Here is a 16,771-nt window from a genome sequence, read left to right as displayed (position 1 = left end):
AAGTTAATGATAGGCTTACATTATGTAGCCTACTAAATATATGAACATATATAGTTTTAAATGCTTTCTTATTATAATGAAAAATATTTTATGTATCAATCAACTTTTTATTCAAGACACTAGCCTAATAGGTCCATGGAGACAGCACAATGCAAATAATAATACACATAAAAATTATAAAACATAAAAAATTAAAAATGAGCACATCAGGAGTCATTTATAAAACATATACAGGCTTCGGGTCCAATATTTCCAAAAGCAAGATTTGTAGCTACCTTGTATCACTCTTAGAAACACTTATATTTGTCTTGATGTATATTTTATGGATTCTTTTTTATTAGAATGTCTTAAGCACGCAGGACTGTTGACTGAATGTTTGTAAATTGAATTCTAAAGTAAAAATAAATAAATAAAATAAAATAAAATATTAAAAAAAGTCGATCTGAAATGGCTTTTTAAAACAGTTGATTGAATCTGTTCGAAAGAACCGATTCGCCGGACGTTCCGTGACATATAATGAAGTTGACAGATACACGCTGTGAAATAGGTTATGCTTCTGATATGATTATTTTAATAATAATAATATCGATCAGCGTGAGCTATTTTTAAAATAAAAAGTAGTGATGGAGAAATATTTCTCCAATATGTGACAAAACGATACAGCTGTCGCTTGACGCGGAACTCATGACAGCAGTCGAAAGGCATGTTGAGCCTGTCCTTAAGTCAGTCTTTCAATCCGAATCCTGTTTTAAATATATTTGGTGAACATTTACATAGCTGTTCCCGGATCAGCTATAAACACACAAGGCTGTAACACGCACATTGATGATGTCACTAGCCGAGAACAACAACAGCCCCTCAAAGGGATTCTCAGCACAGCTTAGCTTCTTAGTTTGCTCTAAAGTGCTGACTAATTCTCACCAATTAAAGCGTTCTTTGCGAAATAAGAGCTCAGTCAGACTGTCACGATAATTTGAGTTTAATTATTCTATTGAGCAAACGTACAGAAGGCATTTTACAGCTATCGCTAGAATATGTCAGGCCGCAGTGACAGGCTAACAACGCGCTACTAGCGGTTTATAAAACTATTTCACTGTTTGTTTAACTAACAAACAGTTGATTAACTTATTTCTTCTAATAGTTCACTAAAAACAATCATGTGCTGAGTTGTATTTGCGATTAATATTAACTTTGTTACGTCTAAGGAAACTGCTATGTCAAAGGTAAGTTATCATTGCAAGTGTTTCCACACATATTATGTGTACTAATTTTATTCAATGTATATATTTTGAATTAAATTAGTACACATATTTTATGTACAAATTTAATTCAAAATATATAAATTGTAAAACTTTCAGACATTAAATTGTTTTAATATTGCATGTGTTTTATGAATTCACTGTTGAGATGCTCTGTCTTGATGCACATAAAAACAAAACAAAAAACATCTCATTTTTATTTGTAAACAAAACGCTTTTAATAGATAGCTTGATCCGGTTTACAAAACCTATTTCTTCCAAAAATCGAATTGATGCCATTACAGCTGCGAGTTAACCGAGTCGGTAAGAATGGATAGTAATTGCATTTGCAATGTTTCATGCATTTGAGATGCACATTATAAATGACATTTTGTTTTCTGTAAGGAGCAGTCAAACATCTGTCAGTGAGAGGGTAAGACTAAAGGATGATCTTGAAGATTTAGCCAAGCACTGACTAACATGCCTCAACGGAAGAGAGCCCTTGTTCCCATTAATACAAGGAGAAGAGTTAAAGGAGATGAAGATTACTTCCCTTTCAACTCCCTACCGGTGGAATGTCAGCTCCATGTGCTCTCATTCCTCAGTGAGGTGGACAAATGCAACTCTGCCCTTGTGTGTGCAAGCTGGAGTTGTTTAGTGCGCTCCGGGAAGCTCTGGAGAGTTGCAGACTATTCTCGCCGTGGGGTGTTTCATCTGGGCCAGGAGGGTCTGCTCGTTTCCAACAGAGAGTTTGAGCGCTGGAAAGCTTGGGTTCACCATTACACTCATCATCTTATATCACGAGGGGCTAGTTTGCTCACTCTGAAGGCCAGTTTTGATTTAGGGGACCCGTGCAATAAGTGGGGAGAGCTCCTGTCACACCTTCTAGAAAACGTGCATTGCCGGGATCTCAGTCATTTAGATTTGAACTGGACATTTACGCTGCTGGAGCCTCTCGACCTTCGTGTTCACACCAGCTCTAGCTCTCATCAAGACAATATTACCAAGATGGACCAGGTTAACAACTTCCAGATTCTCCTGACCAGACTCGTCCACAGCTGTCCCAGAATAACCAAAATGCGGCTGCACTTCGACTGGTCCGAAACCTCAGTCACGCTGATCACTCAGTTTCAACACCTTCGTATCTTAGAACTAAAGTACTTTTGGGTGTTCAAAGGGGTCAGCCCGAACACTTTACAGACATTGACGAAATCGCTCCCTAATCTAAAATCCCTTACGCTCCATGTTCTTGTACCTCTGCGCAATTTAGGCATCTCGTACACCCTTGAATCCCTTTCGCTCGAGTTCTTGGATGTGTCGCCCAGTCGCGGTCTGGTCTTCTCCTGCCTCAACCTTCCGGCGCTGCGAGAGCTACGGGCGAAAAAGATAGTTCGGGGCATTACTCTGGACCGCCGGACTCGACTAAGGATACAGAGCCGATGGCCCTGCTTGTATCAGGTGTTGCGTGAAGGGACGCCCAAGCTTCAGGCCCTTAACAATGAAAGACTCCTTCCCAACTGGAAAGAGCAAAGTTACAGAGAGCTGACGTCAATCCTCCAGCAGTCTTGCTATTGCCTTCAGCATTTAGACAGTTGGCTCTGGTGAAGTCAAAACTTAAACAATTAAAGGCTGCACGTAAATGGCCTGAAGGGACACGGCCACATCCGGAAGGAAAAACATCAGAAGGACCAAAAATATAATCAATAACACAATTCCGATTCTCTCTAATGAAAATTATTTAACAATGTAATTTTATTATACATAAGCCACACCTTGCTAGCAAATCATTTGATTTAACTTCAATATATGTCCATTTTTAGTAACCTTCCAATTCTGCCTAAAAAGAGTTTTGACTTGTGCTATGAAGGTTTATGGTCCAGGCTGAAGTGTGCACATTTTTTAGGAGCTTAGGTGAATTCAGGAAAATTGTTCTATTGTGCAAAAAGGAGGATAAAGGGGATTGCAGCAATGGAGAATGGATCACTTTAACAAGAACTCTTAATTCCTTAACATTTCAGTCCTTGTGTTTCAGTACGAATCATCGAAAATGTAGTTTTTTGCCTTTATTTGTGTGAATTTATGTCCTTAACTAGATTTTCTGTGTTCTGTGACCAATCTATATTTCAGACTTTTTCCTCTTCTGACAATTTCTGTTTAATCTCACTTTCATGAACTGGAATGTAAAAATATTTTATTTTAGTTCAACTCTGTGATTTTAAGGATTTTTACTTGAGTGAAAATGTTTTGTGGCAACCTCAAGTTTATCCATATTTGGGGCAAATTATATTTCATTCTTGAGTTTAGGGCTTTCTTAAGAAGTGATGAGAATAAAACTTGAACTGCTTAGACATTCTTTACGTTTTGAGGTATTAAGCTGACCAATGAATAGGCATGATTGAGATCATATACTCTGCATTCATGCTAAGCATTAACATAATGTGCCTTTAAGTTTTCTTTCATTGAGTTTTTCTTTTATATAATGAAAATATTGCCTTTAGCCTGAAAAATATGTTGTGCATAGAATAATTCTGTTCATTCTCCCCTCGTAACCAGCCTGTGGATGAAATGTGATTTGTGTGCAGTACTTTGTGCTCATCCACAGGATGGCACCATACCCTTTTCTTTTTGGTGCAGTGATGCAATAATTCAGTGTATTGGCTGGAACTCAAACAGCTAAAATAAATGGATATGATTTTACAAAATAACATTTGTGCTGGTGTTTTTTTTTTAAATGCACTTAAAGACTTGACATGTTAAAGGACAAAATACTCTTTATAATTTGAATTTAAGATGAATATAAATAGATATTTTAAAGTATTTTTTAAAGATTACCATTTATCTATCCATCTATCCATCCATCCATCCATGACAAACAGATATTCCCCTGTATGTTTTTTTTTTTTTTTTTTAAAGACGTTTAGATTAAAACTCAAATGATGGGAAGGTAGGGATACGTTTTTAAAAATAACTAACTCTCAGGAAAAAACATTTCAAATTTCACTCAAAGACAGTAGTAGAAAAGGCGTGTGTTTGTGTTTGTTTCTTTGTTTGCTTGTTTGTTGGTGTTTTCAATGAGTCGTCAGAACTTTGGAAAAGTTTTTGGCCAGCACAACGCGTCACCTCTGCCAAGGTCCCAAAAAGCTTGATGTCTTATCACTGAGGTCTGAAGGTCTCTGGCAACATAAGATGGACTCAAGATGATCTGGGATTCCTCCAATTGGTTCCAGTGATTAAGTACAATTTCTTTCAAAATGCACATCTCTTTTCTTAGCAACAAAACTCTATAATGTGCTTTTTGCTGACCTTGTACTGCACAACAGATATTATAACTGATTCCAGGTGTGGGGCAAAGAGCGATGGGACATATTACATGTGAAATACAGTCATGTTTGTTTGTTTCTGGCTCATCCATGCTAGTTAATGTGTAATCCTGATAGGCGTGGTAGCGGTGCTTGACACCTTTAACAATGCATATATTGTCAAGGTCTGCGAGAGAGTACAGAGTCTAAAAACGTTCAGCAAGTTCTCTTAGCTCACTTTATTCTTGGAGGTCTCTCAGAAGGATCAGAAATGGCCAAAGTAGCAGGAATATCGAAGGCCGTGGCTGTCGCCATTGGGATCATCACAGTTTCTTCTGTTTGTGGTTTAGTGTTGATGACTGTGATGTTCCAACTTCAAATAGAGGAGAACACTCCGCTGGTTCCACCTCGTCCAACTAAACCTCCTGTTATTCCAACAGATCTTCCACCGAATCTCAGACTTCCTGACAATTTGATTCCTGAGAGCTACAAAGTCGTCCTCCAACCGTACCTTTACTCAGCGATTACTAACAACTACACAAACCAATCCTTCGTTTTCACGGGGAACTCAACTGTAAGGTTAAGGTGTATGAAAGACTCCAAAACCATTTTTCTTCATGTTCACAAACTAAATGTGACAAATGTGGAAGTGAGAGAATCTGATTCAAATAAGAAATTATCAGTGAAGAGCTATAAAATTCACCACAATGAAAGTAATTTTCTAGAGATCCAACTCGAGAAAGACGTGATTTTTACAAATGGGACCTACTATGATCTTTTTACCAACTTTGAAGGGGAACTTTCTGAAGACTTGGCTGGGTTGTATGTGAGCCGGTACACCGAGAAGAGCGAAGACGAGGATGAGGAGGATAACGAGAGGTAGAGGTTCAGAATATATATAGTCTTTCATATGTTTCTTTTCATTTTGGTAAAACAAAACAAAAAACAAGAACTTTCAGTCATTGATACAATGTGAATGTGTACTTATATCAGTCTAAGATACACACTGTAAAAAATATTTCAAAAAAGTTACCTGGTTGCCTTATTTCTGTGAAATTAAAATTTTGAGTTAATAAAATGATTTTTTTTTTAGATTCAACAACCTTTATTATGATATTATTAAAAGATTTTGTAAGCATATTGGGTAATTGTGTGTGTTTTATTTCTGATGATGCAGTGAAACATGCCAAATACTGCTATTTTCATGATTTACCAAATTTTTCAGACACAATAATATTTTGAGTTTCTATTTATTAAAAAAATTTCCTTCGTGGTATCAACTCAAATTTCTAATTTCAATAAACTCAAAATTTTAAGGCAACCAGTTTACTTACTTTTTTAAGTTAAACCAACAAATTATTTTTACAGTGCAGTATTTGTGGTCATGCAAATACTTGTGGAAATATCTTCATTATAATCACCAGGGGCTATCTCTTGTCCAGTAAATTGTTTATTGTAAGAAGCCTCCTGATATTTTTGTTGCTCGCTTCTTCTCTATAACTGTTAAAAAAATATTCAGGCCAATTGAACATTTTCTAGTGACTGATGATCACATCTAAAAAAAAAAAAAAAAAAAAAGGAAGAAAAAAATCTATTTTTTTTTAGTTGGTCAATTGAATATATGTGAATTAAATTGCATCAATTCACAGAAATTTAATTTGGCCATCTGAACAATTTAGATGTGATCAGTCACTAGAAAATTTGGGGCCTGATTTAAAAAAAAAAAATTTTAAGTGTAGAAATCACAATTACTTTATAGACATTCACTGTTGTTTTTACATGCAGATATCATGTCGTTTCAATGACAAATAAGTGAAGCATCGATCCTGAACATTTGAATTCAGTTACTGATGTTAATTGTTATTTCTTTTTTCGCATAAATATAGATTCCTCGCCACCAGCCTGTTGCAACCCACAAATGCGAGGAAAGTATTTCCGTGCTTTGATGAACCGGCTCTGAAGGCTGTGTTTGATATTACTATTATCCACAGACCTGGAATTACAGTTGCCCTTTCCAATGGAAAAGAAGGTAAGAATCCTTATTGTTCGGCTTAACAAATTCAATATTTCACATATTTCATAAATACACTTTAAAATAAAGGTTTCAAGAGTGGGTTTCACAGCAGTGCCATAGAAGAATCATCTTGGGTTCTCCAAAGAACCAAGAACATTAAAAAAAATCTAGCCTTCTTCTTCTTTCTTCTTCTTTATGGAACAATAGATGTAATTAAGAACATTTAATTACATTTTGTCCTCATGTTTCTTAGTCTTTTGGTTCAAAACCTGACAAATTAGAAAAGACTTGATTATTTGCAACAGATTTAATGTAATCAAAGAAGTTCAAGGTATGTATTTATACTCAATGTATAATTTGTTTTTCAGACTCAGACTCGATAGAAATAGATGGAGAAGAATGGATTGTGACTACATTTGGTCAGACACGCATCATGTCAACTTATCAATTGGCTTTCATTATATCTGATTTTAAGTATAAAACGGCATCTTCTGGGATAAACATGCATGTATGTAGCTTTCATTTTTATTTAAGACACTTGAGTGCTGCCTTATATTTTAAGTTTTAACCCTTGCAAATTATTATTATGTGTTTCCAAGATATATGCTCGTAATGAGGCTATTGATGCTGGCCATGCTGATTATGCGGCTAAAATAACATGGACGATTCTGAATCACTATCAGACTGAATTTGGATTGAAATATCCACTGGAAAAGCTTGGTGAGTCAAGGTGGAAAAAACGGATGAGAAGGTTTCAATTCTCTGTTGAATTATGTGGATTATTTGAATTGCTTGCTTCAATACATGTGGATGAAGTTCACCACTTATTAAAGGGATGCTGCCAAAAAATCCTTTACTCATCCTCAGATCTGTTTTTACCGATCATACAACAAAAAGTTGTACCCATTGACTTTCAGTGTATGGACAAAAGAACTTTACAATAAGGTTCCATTTGTTAACATTACTTTAATTAACATTTACTAACAGTAATAATACTTCTAAAGTATTTATTAATCTTAGTTATTCATCCTTTATTAATACATTACCAAGAACATTATTAAGATCAAAAGTTGTATCCGTTAACATTGGTTAATGCACTGTGAAATAACATGAAAATGAAAATGCTGTAAGAATATATTGTTCTGTTAGTTCATTGCATTAACTAATGTTCACAAATGAGACCTTATTGTAAAGTGTTATCAAATAACTTTTGTGTTCTTAAAAAAAGTAATAGGAATATAATAACATAAATGACACGATGTTCATTTTTGATTGAACAACCGAACACACTGAACAAGCTGAAATGAGTCTGTGTGCCATATAAAAGATATGGGGGATCACAAGCTATACTTGTTTTATTACAGATCACATTGCCCTGCCAGATTTCAGTGTCGGAGCAATGGAAAGCTGGGGTTTAATTTCATATCAGGAGTCAGGTTTGCTGTATGATGAAAAGACGGGATCAACTTTTGATAAAGAACGGGTGGCCACTACGATTGCTCATGGGTTGGCACATCAGGTAAACATATTCATAACCTTTATATCATATAAGTCATCACTGACTAAAGTTTACATTGGGCTAGATATGTCAGTAAATGGCATTGTTAATCAAGCTGCAGTAGTGACAACCTAAAAAAAACTGTTGCAGTTGTACATTACCAGGAAATTGATCAATGGTGAATTAAAACAGACATAAAGAACTAAACATATTACCATAAACTCAAAAATGTTGAATAACTAACATGACTTTACTGTAAACCAGAATAAAAAATAGGTAATCAGTTACATCATTAAGTTAAGAAATTCAAAGTTTAAGTACGCATTTAACTTAACATTATAATGTAATTTCAACTTAAATATATTTCCACTTATAGTATTGGAAATTAGCTATAGCTGTAACTATAATTCAGCAAATGCTTATTGGTAACACAATGCTTCAATATCATTAGCATAGCAATTGCTCAAAGAGAACGACAATAAAGATAATTTAACATTTATCTGTTTTCAAACCAAGCTCATGCCTCACTTATCACATGATGGTAACCATGGTAACAGAAACTCTTCTACGTCACTACTAAATCTCCCACTTGACATTAATCGTGCACAGAAAACATGTTATAACATACTCTCCCTTTTAAATTCGTGGCAAAGCATGGAAAATTAGCCCTGTTTTAGGTCAGTTTGTATAAATGAAAAGAAACAAGTTGAGAACTCAAAACAATTAAACAATTCAAACGATTTAAAATGTGTCGTGAGCCGTGAACTGAAAAATAGCTCTAAACACAAAAGTTCACTTGATTGAACTAGTTTGTTTAATTTGAGTTTGCCCTACTTAATTATTTTGAGTGTTATGGTTTACAGTGTTGAGTCAAATAAATTAAAAAAACATAACATTTTCATTAGTCATGAAAATAAATAAACACAATCAAACTCAACATCAACCTCATTTTTCCCCCTATCCTATGATTACAGCATTTTGTAATTGAATGCAGTATTTTCTCTGATGTAGGTCTTTAGAACATAACATATTTATATCATACACTATAATAGGGGTTGAGAAAGCCTAAATCATAAATCTTTAAAGAAATAATTTTTCCATTTCAAATGTTTAATTTCAGTGGTTCGGAAACCTTGTCACCATGCGCTGGTGGAATGACCTGTGGCTGAATGAAGCATTTGCGACATATATGTCGTACACCGGGGTGGAAGCTGCTGACTGGGACTTGGTACGTCATTTTTTGCTTGTCATTTGTCGACCAACATAATGGGAATAACTAGCCTGACGTGGTCATACTCAATTCTAGTCAGACTAGAACTGCCCGACCTAAAAATGTTGTGGGCGCGGCTAAGTTCGGCTGGCATCCAGGCTATAGGGAATAACTTAAGTACATTAAAACTCCAACCTCCTTTGATGATATTGTACATGTGTGTTTTCAGAGCGATCTAATTGTTCTCAGGGAAATCCAGTCCGCTTTTCAAGTGGATTCCCTGAACTCTTCTCATCCTCTCAGCTTGCATGAAAATGATGTTCAAACTTTTTCTGAGATCATAGAACTTTTTGATGACATCACATACAGCAAGGTATGTGACATCTCAATACAGTTATAGTGTTAGTACCTTAAAGTAAAAAACTAAACAGAATACAATTTAATAACAATAACAATGTTCTGTACATCCTTTAGGGTGCTGCTGTGTTAAGAATGCTGTCTGCATTCATGACTAAGGATGCATTTAATAAAGGGATGAAGGTAAGCCAAAGCTGGGAAAAAATATATATACACTATCATTAAAATACTTGGAATCTTAGGAGGATTTTTTTTAAAGGATTTTTAGGAGGATTTTAGGAGGAGTTTTGAAGATGAAAGGTCTCTAATGGCCAAGAAGGCTTCATTTATTTGATTAATAATACAGTAAAAACTATAATATTGTGAAAATGATTACAAATGAAAGAACTGTTTTTAATTTTAATATATTATAAAATGTAATTTATTTCTGTGATGGCAAAGCTGAATTTTCAGCATCCTTACTCCAGTCTTCAGTGTCACATGATCCCTCAGAAATCATTCAAACAGGAATCACAGCCATCACATGAATACATCAACTTGTGTTAAATACTGTAATGTAATATTATTTGTGTTTTTATAACTTAGGACGTGATTGTCTAATTGCTAAATGTATATATTTTAGACATATCTCGCCAAGTTCCAGTACAATAACACTGTGTACGAAGATCTTTTGGAATGCTTACAAAAGGTAAATTGAGGACCTATATTCTATTTTTCAAGCTGAAATAATATGAGAGGATAATGAGAAATATTTCCCACAATGATCAGGAGACAACTCGAGATTTGGAAGGCTTCATGAGCACTTGGATTAAGCAAGCGGGATACCCAGTGATCACCATTATTACCCAGACGGGGGAGACTTCTCAAGAACATTTTTTACTAAAGCAAGGCGAGGGCCATAAGTAAGTTCCAAAAATCAAATGGCTGTTTATAATAGCATATCAAATTAAAAGTCCCATATTTTTGTACCATTATATGCAATATACCCCCGGCTTTACAGACAAGGATTAAGCTAGTCCAAGACTAAAATGCATATTTGATCTGATTTAACTGAAAGTCACTTAAGTTACACTGACATATCTTAAAATATGTAAGTGCCATTGTTTTGTCTCAAGATGTACACCAGTAATACTTTTTTCTAATTTATGTTTAAAAAAGCTACCTAATTGAACCAAGACCTAATTCTGGCTTAATCTAAGCCCTGTCTGTGAAACCAGGCCATAGTCTTTATTGTTTAGTCACTAATTCAGTAGTTTCCTTAGCCAAATTCAAATATTGTCTATTTTCTTCCTAACAGTATTCCATGGCAGGTTGAAATCACATACATTAGGTCTGATGATTTGGATGAGGTAAAAAAGGATTTACTGCGAGTTAAAGGGCCAGGTAAGGAACGAATTCAACTATAAAGCTTCATTTTAAAATGTAAAAGTAAAACCTAAATCCTGCCAAAACAACAGGCCTAAATGCAGTAGCTGTTTGTAGTTATTAACCATTCCTGCATTCTTCCTCATAGTTCGAAGGCCACATTTTCAACTTAACGAAAAACAAAAGTGGCTTCTCGCCAACATCAACTGCACTGGCTTTTACCGTGTGAACTACGATGAAGGCAACTGGAATGAACTTTTGTTGCAGCTTGAAGATAATTATCAAGTAAGCATCTTTATAGACATTTGTTATTAGTATCCTTTTTAAATCACTTTACAATTAAGGGCACAACATGACTTAGCGCAGGTACGCGAACCCTTGGCCAACAACCAATCCGGTTTAACATACTTGCGTGCGCTGTTCCATTGGTTTATCAAACTTTATAGGCTACTTAGGGGGGCCATGGAAATTTAAATACATTTAAATAGGCAACCTGTCACATTAAACCGTATGGTATTACTCACTTAAATTGCAATAAACCAAAGTCCCTTTAAGAAAGGCCATTTCACTCAGCGGCCATCTTTGAAATGCCTCTCGGGCATATGAGTGCAACTCCTATCTCTTTGATTGGCTCTCTGACTGATCATGATTGGCTCTTTAGTCTTTATGGAAGTTACTTTTCAGATTTTGATTAAAGATTACCACGGCAAAAAATGTTTTCGGTGTATCAACTTGCATGGATTAATTGTTCACCCTTAGACCAGTAATGTTTGCTAACAAAATAAATAAGGTCGATTTTGATTTCATGAGGACTTTAATGACTGTTGAAAAGACGTCCCTCTGACAAATCCTGTCATGGATGAAAAATAGTTCCAAAATAAAAGCTGAATGGACATTGGCCTATGTGAAGGCATTTTTAGTAAATGTTATGTTACATATTTTTATCGATTTACACACTTATAAATAAAGGTACCAGGAAGAACCAGAAATGGGTTTTCACAGTGATGCCATAGAAGAACCATTTTTGGTTCCCCAAAGAACCGTTTTGTGAAAGTTTCTTTAAAGAACCATTTTTTCTAGCCATTTTATAGCTTTTTTGCAATGGAAAGGTTCTTTGGATATTAAAGGTTCTTCATAGAACCATACACCCTGCCAAAGAACCATTTAAGAACCATTATTTTTAAGAGTGCCGTCCTATTTTTGGCCAGGGACGTTGCTGTCGGACCTATGTTTGATGGGTAGTGTTGCCATGAAAATGCATAATTGTGTGAACACAGCATTGTTCACATTTCCGGGGTTCTCAGAACAAGAAGTCGCCAAATTGAGCTTGAGTAGCATAAAGCCACTGCGTTCAAGTACTTGCGTGAAGTATGCTTTGTCATTTACAGACAATATAACCTCAGAATACTGATGAGATCAAAAATGCTTTACAACATCTTTAGGTCATTCCACTCATCAACCGAGGGCAACTCATTGATGACGCTTTTAATCTTGCAAGGTACATTTTTCATTCAGCTAATGTGGTAAATAATTATATCGTTCACTGGGATTTGTTGCTGTATATTAACTTCTAATATTTCTGTAAAGGGCTCATCGCCTCAATGTCACTATTGCACTAAGTCTAACTAAGTTCCTGGTAAATGATACTGAGTATATCCCATGGGAGTCAGCCCTGAAAAACCTGGACCATTTTGTTCTCATGTTTGATCGCTCTGAGGTCTATGGTTCGATAACGGTGAGCACAAGGAAACCGTCTAATTGAACTCATGCAAAACAGTGAAAAATTGGATACATTTATAATTAACTTAAATTTTTATTTCTAGAAATACCTACGCAAGCAAGTCAAAGGACTATACGAGTACTTTCAAGAGTACACAGATAATGGAACCATTCCTGAGGAACACACTGACCGGTAAGCATCATTTTTGTCCTTCTTTAAATATATTTAGTTTGAAAATAGCAATCATTTTTAGATGTTTTTCCCCTTAGATATAACCAGGCAAATGCTGTTTCAGTGGCCTGCACCAATAGCCTTCCTGAGTGTGTAGAAATGGCAACAAGTCTATTCAAGGATTATAAAAATGGCACAAATCAGTGAGTTGCGTCTTTAAGACTAAATGGAATAATTGCAAATTACAGTCCTGCATAAGATATATTGACTTGAGAGAGGATGTCTTTTTACATTTAGGATTCATCCGAATTTGAGGAGCGCAATCCTTTGCAGTGCAATAGCTACCGGTGATGAGGATGATTGGGAATTTCTTTGGGAAGAATACCAAAGGACTACGATCGTTGCAGAGAAAGACAAATTAAGATATGCCCTATCGTGTACCAAAGAAATCTGGCTGCTAAACAGGTTAGGGCAGCGATTTGAGCTCTATACCATCTCAACGGCCAATTTGTTGACATCATACTCACAATCGACGTTTAATCCAACAGATACCTTGAGTACACTCTTGACCCTTCAAAGATAAGAAAGATGGATATGGTCTCTACCATAAACTACATTGCCAGAAATGTCGCCGGCCAGCCTCTCGCATGGGATTTTGTTCGTGGCAAGTGGTCCTATATCACCCAAGAGTAAGTTACGGTTCAAATTAATTTGGTGTAGTAACAACTTTCACTCAGATTCTCAATTAATTACAAAAAAAGTAACACATTAAATTGAACACGACATTTCGAAGTAGAAAGACCGCAAATATGTTCAGTTGGTGTATTTGGCATGAAAAAAAAGTTGAATCATGAAATATGAATCGGTAATTGCTACAGCAATCAGGAAGTTATAACACCCAAGTTGCATAACAGTATCAAAGCTCAACAGCAATTCAGAGTCCAAAGTCTCCCTTCAGCTATAAATGAATGATAGTCTTAATTGTCTTAAAGGTTTTATCTGTTTCTTGGAAACAATAAGTATATGGATATGTGACTTAACAATCATCTCTTGTGGGCAGGTATGGAGTGGGAATCGTATCCTTAGGCAGTCTTCTAGATGGCGTGACAAAGAGATTCTCCAGGGACGTTGAACTTGAAGAGGTGCTGTCACTTGCCATTTTTAATTACGCTCGGAGTCCTTCAGTTATTGTTGAAGGACGATAAAGTGTAGTAGTTGATTATGTCTAAATCTTAAATAGTGTTTCCACCATTTATCTTACACAAACATTTCTTCACACAGCTGAAGCAGCTTCAGAGGGAGCAGGATAAGGACAACCAGGGGCTCGCAGCTCGAGCTTTGGAGCAGGTCATTGAAAGGACAGAGGCCAATATTAAGTGGGTGAATGAAAACAAGCAGAATGTTAAGGAATGGTTTGATGGCGAGATGTAGGAACAAAAACAGATTCCACAATGAAGCAACACCCTCCTGTGGTTCAGAGATGGTTTTCACTGGAGTATTATTCAAGCTTTAGAAGAGAAGAGCAACGAATGTGCAATTTAAAATGGCTACATAACACATTCACTATGCTGTGTTGAGTAGTTAATGACAGATCTATTGTGTATTTTAGAGAAAAGGCTAAAAATGTATGTTTAGGAGAGCTTAATTTATTGCCTTTAATATAATTGAGTTGATATTACCGAGTATTGTTTACAGTGATGAAATCACATCTAAGCACATACACCAAAAACATAAGCACAAAGGACTATATGTTATTCTTTGTATTTGTATTGTTTATTTTAATTAAAATGCATATTGTGAAAGCTAGTATTTTGAAATTTACCTTTTTATAAAACTAAAAACTTCAATTTTGTTGATAATTGTGATTATTGATATTTAAAAAATAATGACAATGGTTGTGATTTATATTTTGAAACATGTAAAAGTTAAATGTACATCTTTAAATAAAGTGTTTTTTAAACATTTGTTTGCACTGATACTGTAATATATCTATAATATTTTGGTTAAAGATGGACTATAATTGGACTATATATTGCTGTTGATCGATTGCAAATCACAAATCTTTTCTTGTTTACTTACTTTTTAAATAGATTTTATAATGTAATAATTTCACAGTTAATTTGTCTTTTGTAGTTTTTAATTGTATCTTTTTATGAATTAAGGCCAGTATCACTGATAGTAATATTAACTATAGCCTATAGCACTGTTACGTCCCAGCCTTCGTCTAAGGGTTTATGGAGGGAGTAACAAAAGAATTATTAGAAATTACAAATAATTGAATAAATAAATAAACGTTGAGGAGTCTCCTCGTCCACTATCCCAGATCTTTTCCTCTCATTACACTTGAGGTTTCTTGTAAAAAGGTTCCCCAAGCTTTTTACTACCACTCATACAAAAGATTAGAACAAGAATCTAGTTAACCAGTGTTTTATTAAAGGGGTTAACATAAATCCAATATCAACATAAAGAACAAAAACAAACAACAGAATTAAATAACCAAATCATCAGGAGAGGGCAAGGCCAAAATAACAAACAAAACAATCTCTTACTAAAGGGTATTAAGTAAACTAAATTCCCTATCAAAAGAAAGTTAAAAAAAAGAACAATACTCTTACCTCTCTCCCTAACTAAATATAAACAGGAGAAAACTTAGGAGTGGGTAAACCCAAATTAATTGGCGCCCACCTCCCTACACGGTTATACAACTTCTGATCTCACACCAAGTCGAAGCGGCCATATCTTTGTGTTCACTCCACAGAGTCACAATACACACATCACAAGTCACAATTTGCTAAATAGCAACTAAAGCCACTTTGCGTCTGGGTTAGTGGAAAAGGGACTCCTCCTGAGCCTTGTCTCACTGCTGCTTATATCCACCACGGTCCAGCTAATTAGGATCAGCTGCGGGTCGTTTGGAGTGCTGCATGACACAGAGATAGAGAGAGAGAACAATAGGGAGGGGAGAATTCATCATCAAACCATTCAACACATAATTACGTCACAAGTCGTAACACCCCCACCATTAAAGATTATAAACAACGAGTCGTTTATAATAAACAGCCATCAATTTCTTACGACCTAGACAACGCATCAGCAACAATATTGTCTGAGCCTCTTTTATAACGAATATTAAGAGTAAATTCATTAATAGCGAGAGCCCATCGCATAAGTCGCTGATTTGAGTTTGACATGCGCTCAAGGAAAACTAACGGATTGTGATCTGTGTACACAATTATAGGAACCATACTACCACCTAAGTACACTTCAAAGTGCTGTAATGCCATCAACAGTGCCAATGCCTCCTTCTCAATAACACTATAGTTCTGCTGACACCGTGAGAACTTTTTAGAGAAGTATGAAACCGGATGCTCTACACCAAATTCATCTTCCTGCAGGAGGACTGCACCAGCTCCTGTAGCTGAAGCATCAGTTTGAAGTTGAAATGGGGCATCATATTGAGGAGCTTTAAGTATAGGGGTACTACAGAGTAAATCCTTCGCTGCATTAAATGCATGTTCACAACTAGGTGTCCAGACAAACCTTTTTGTGGTACTTAACAAATCAGTTAGTGGTGACACCACAGAGGAGAAATTAGGACAGAAAGCACGATAATATCCACACATTCCAAGGAATCGTCGTAACTCACGTTTGTTAGTAGGACTGGAATACTCAAGGATTGCGGTGATTTTGGCTTCAACTGGCTTAATCATCCCCTGTCCAACTTGCTTGCCAAGATAGGTAACTCGCCCCTTTGCGAACTCACACTTCGCCAGGTTCAAGGTTAATGAAGCATCAGCCAAGCGCTGAAGAACCCGCTTTAGGCTGGATAGATGTTCTGCCCAGGTTACAGAATGGATAACCACATCATCTAAGTACACTTCACAGTTCTCCACATCTGA

At 35.8% G+C, this 16,771-nt stretch overlaps 2 protein-coding genes across 4 annotated transcripts; both read left to right on the top strand.

Moving 5' to 3' along the window:
- The first annotated feature begins 818 nt into the window (after positions 1 to 818).
- si:dkey-12e7.1 (uncharacterized protein LOC557553 homolog) lies at positions 819 to 3,579 on the top strand. Of its 3 annotated transcripts, none has more exons than XM_067419802.1 (2): positions 819 to 1,223; positions 1,650 to 3,579. In XM_067419802.1, exon 2 carries the CDS (start codon positions 1,719 to 1,721, stop codon positions 2,841 to 2,843), a length of 1,125 nt encoding a protein of 374 aa, XP_067275903.1. In that variant the 5' UTR covers positions 819 to 1,223; positions 1,650 to 1,718; the 3' UTR covers positions 2,844 to 3,579. The 3 variants fall into 3 exon arrangements, with proteins under 3 accessions (XP_067275903.1, XP_067275904.1, XP_067275902.1); XM_067419803.1 differs by having other exon boundaries at positions 1,647 to 3,579; XM_067419801.1 differs by having other exon boundaries at positions 1,644 to 3,579.
- Positions 3,580 to 4,597: 1,018 nt separating this feature from the next.
- On the top strand, positions 4,598 to 15,840 carry anpeplb (alanyl (membrane) aminopeptidase-like b). The gene is made up of 20 exons (XM_067420551.1): positions 4,598 to 5,416; positions 6,424 to 6,566; positions 6,920 to 7,059; positions 7,151 to 7,271; positions 7,916 to 8,070; positions 9,170 to 9,277; positions 9,489 to 9,632; positions 9,734 to 9,799; positions 10,239 to 10,304; positions 10,385 to 10,518; positions 10,914 to 10,999; positions 11,130 to 11,266; positions 12,424 to 12,479; positions 12,569 to 12,716; positions 12,805 to 12,893; positions 12,971 to 13,075; positions 13,170 to 13,337; positions 13,421 to 13,561; positions 13,933 to 14,014; positions 14,154 to 15,840. Exons 1-20 carry the CDS (start codon positions 4,809 to 4,811, stop codon positions 14,301 to 14,303), a joined length of 2,847 nt encoding a protein of 948 aa, XP_067276652.1. The 5' UTR covers positions 4,598 to 4,808; the 3' UTR covers positions 14,304 to 15,840.
- The last annotated feature ends 931 nt before the right edge of the window (positions 15,841 to 16,771 follow it).

Source organism: Pseudorasbora parva, chromosome 16 (genome assembly GCF_024679245.1).
Source record: "Pseudorasbora parva isolate DD20220531a chromosome 16, ASM2467924v1, whole genome shotgun sequence".
Lineage (NCBI taxonomy): Eukaryota > Metazoa > Chordata > Actinopteri > Cypriniformes > Gobionidae > Pseudorasbora > Pseudorasbora parva.
Note: the sequence above shows the minus strand (reverse complement) of the source record. Positions and strands in the feature narration are given on the sequence as shown.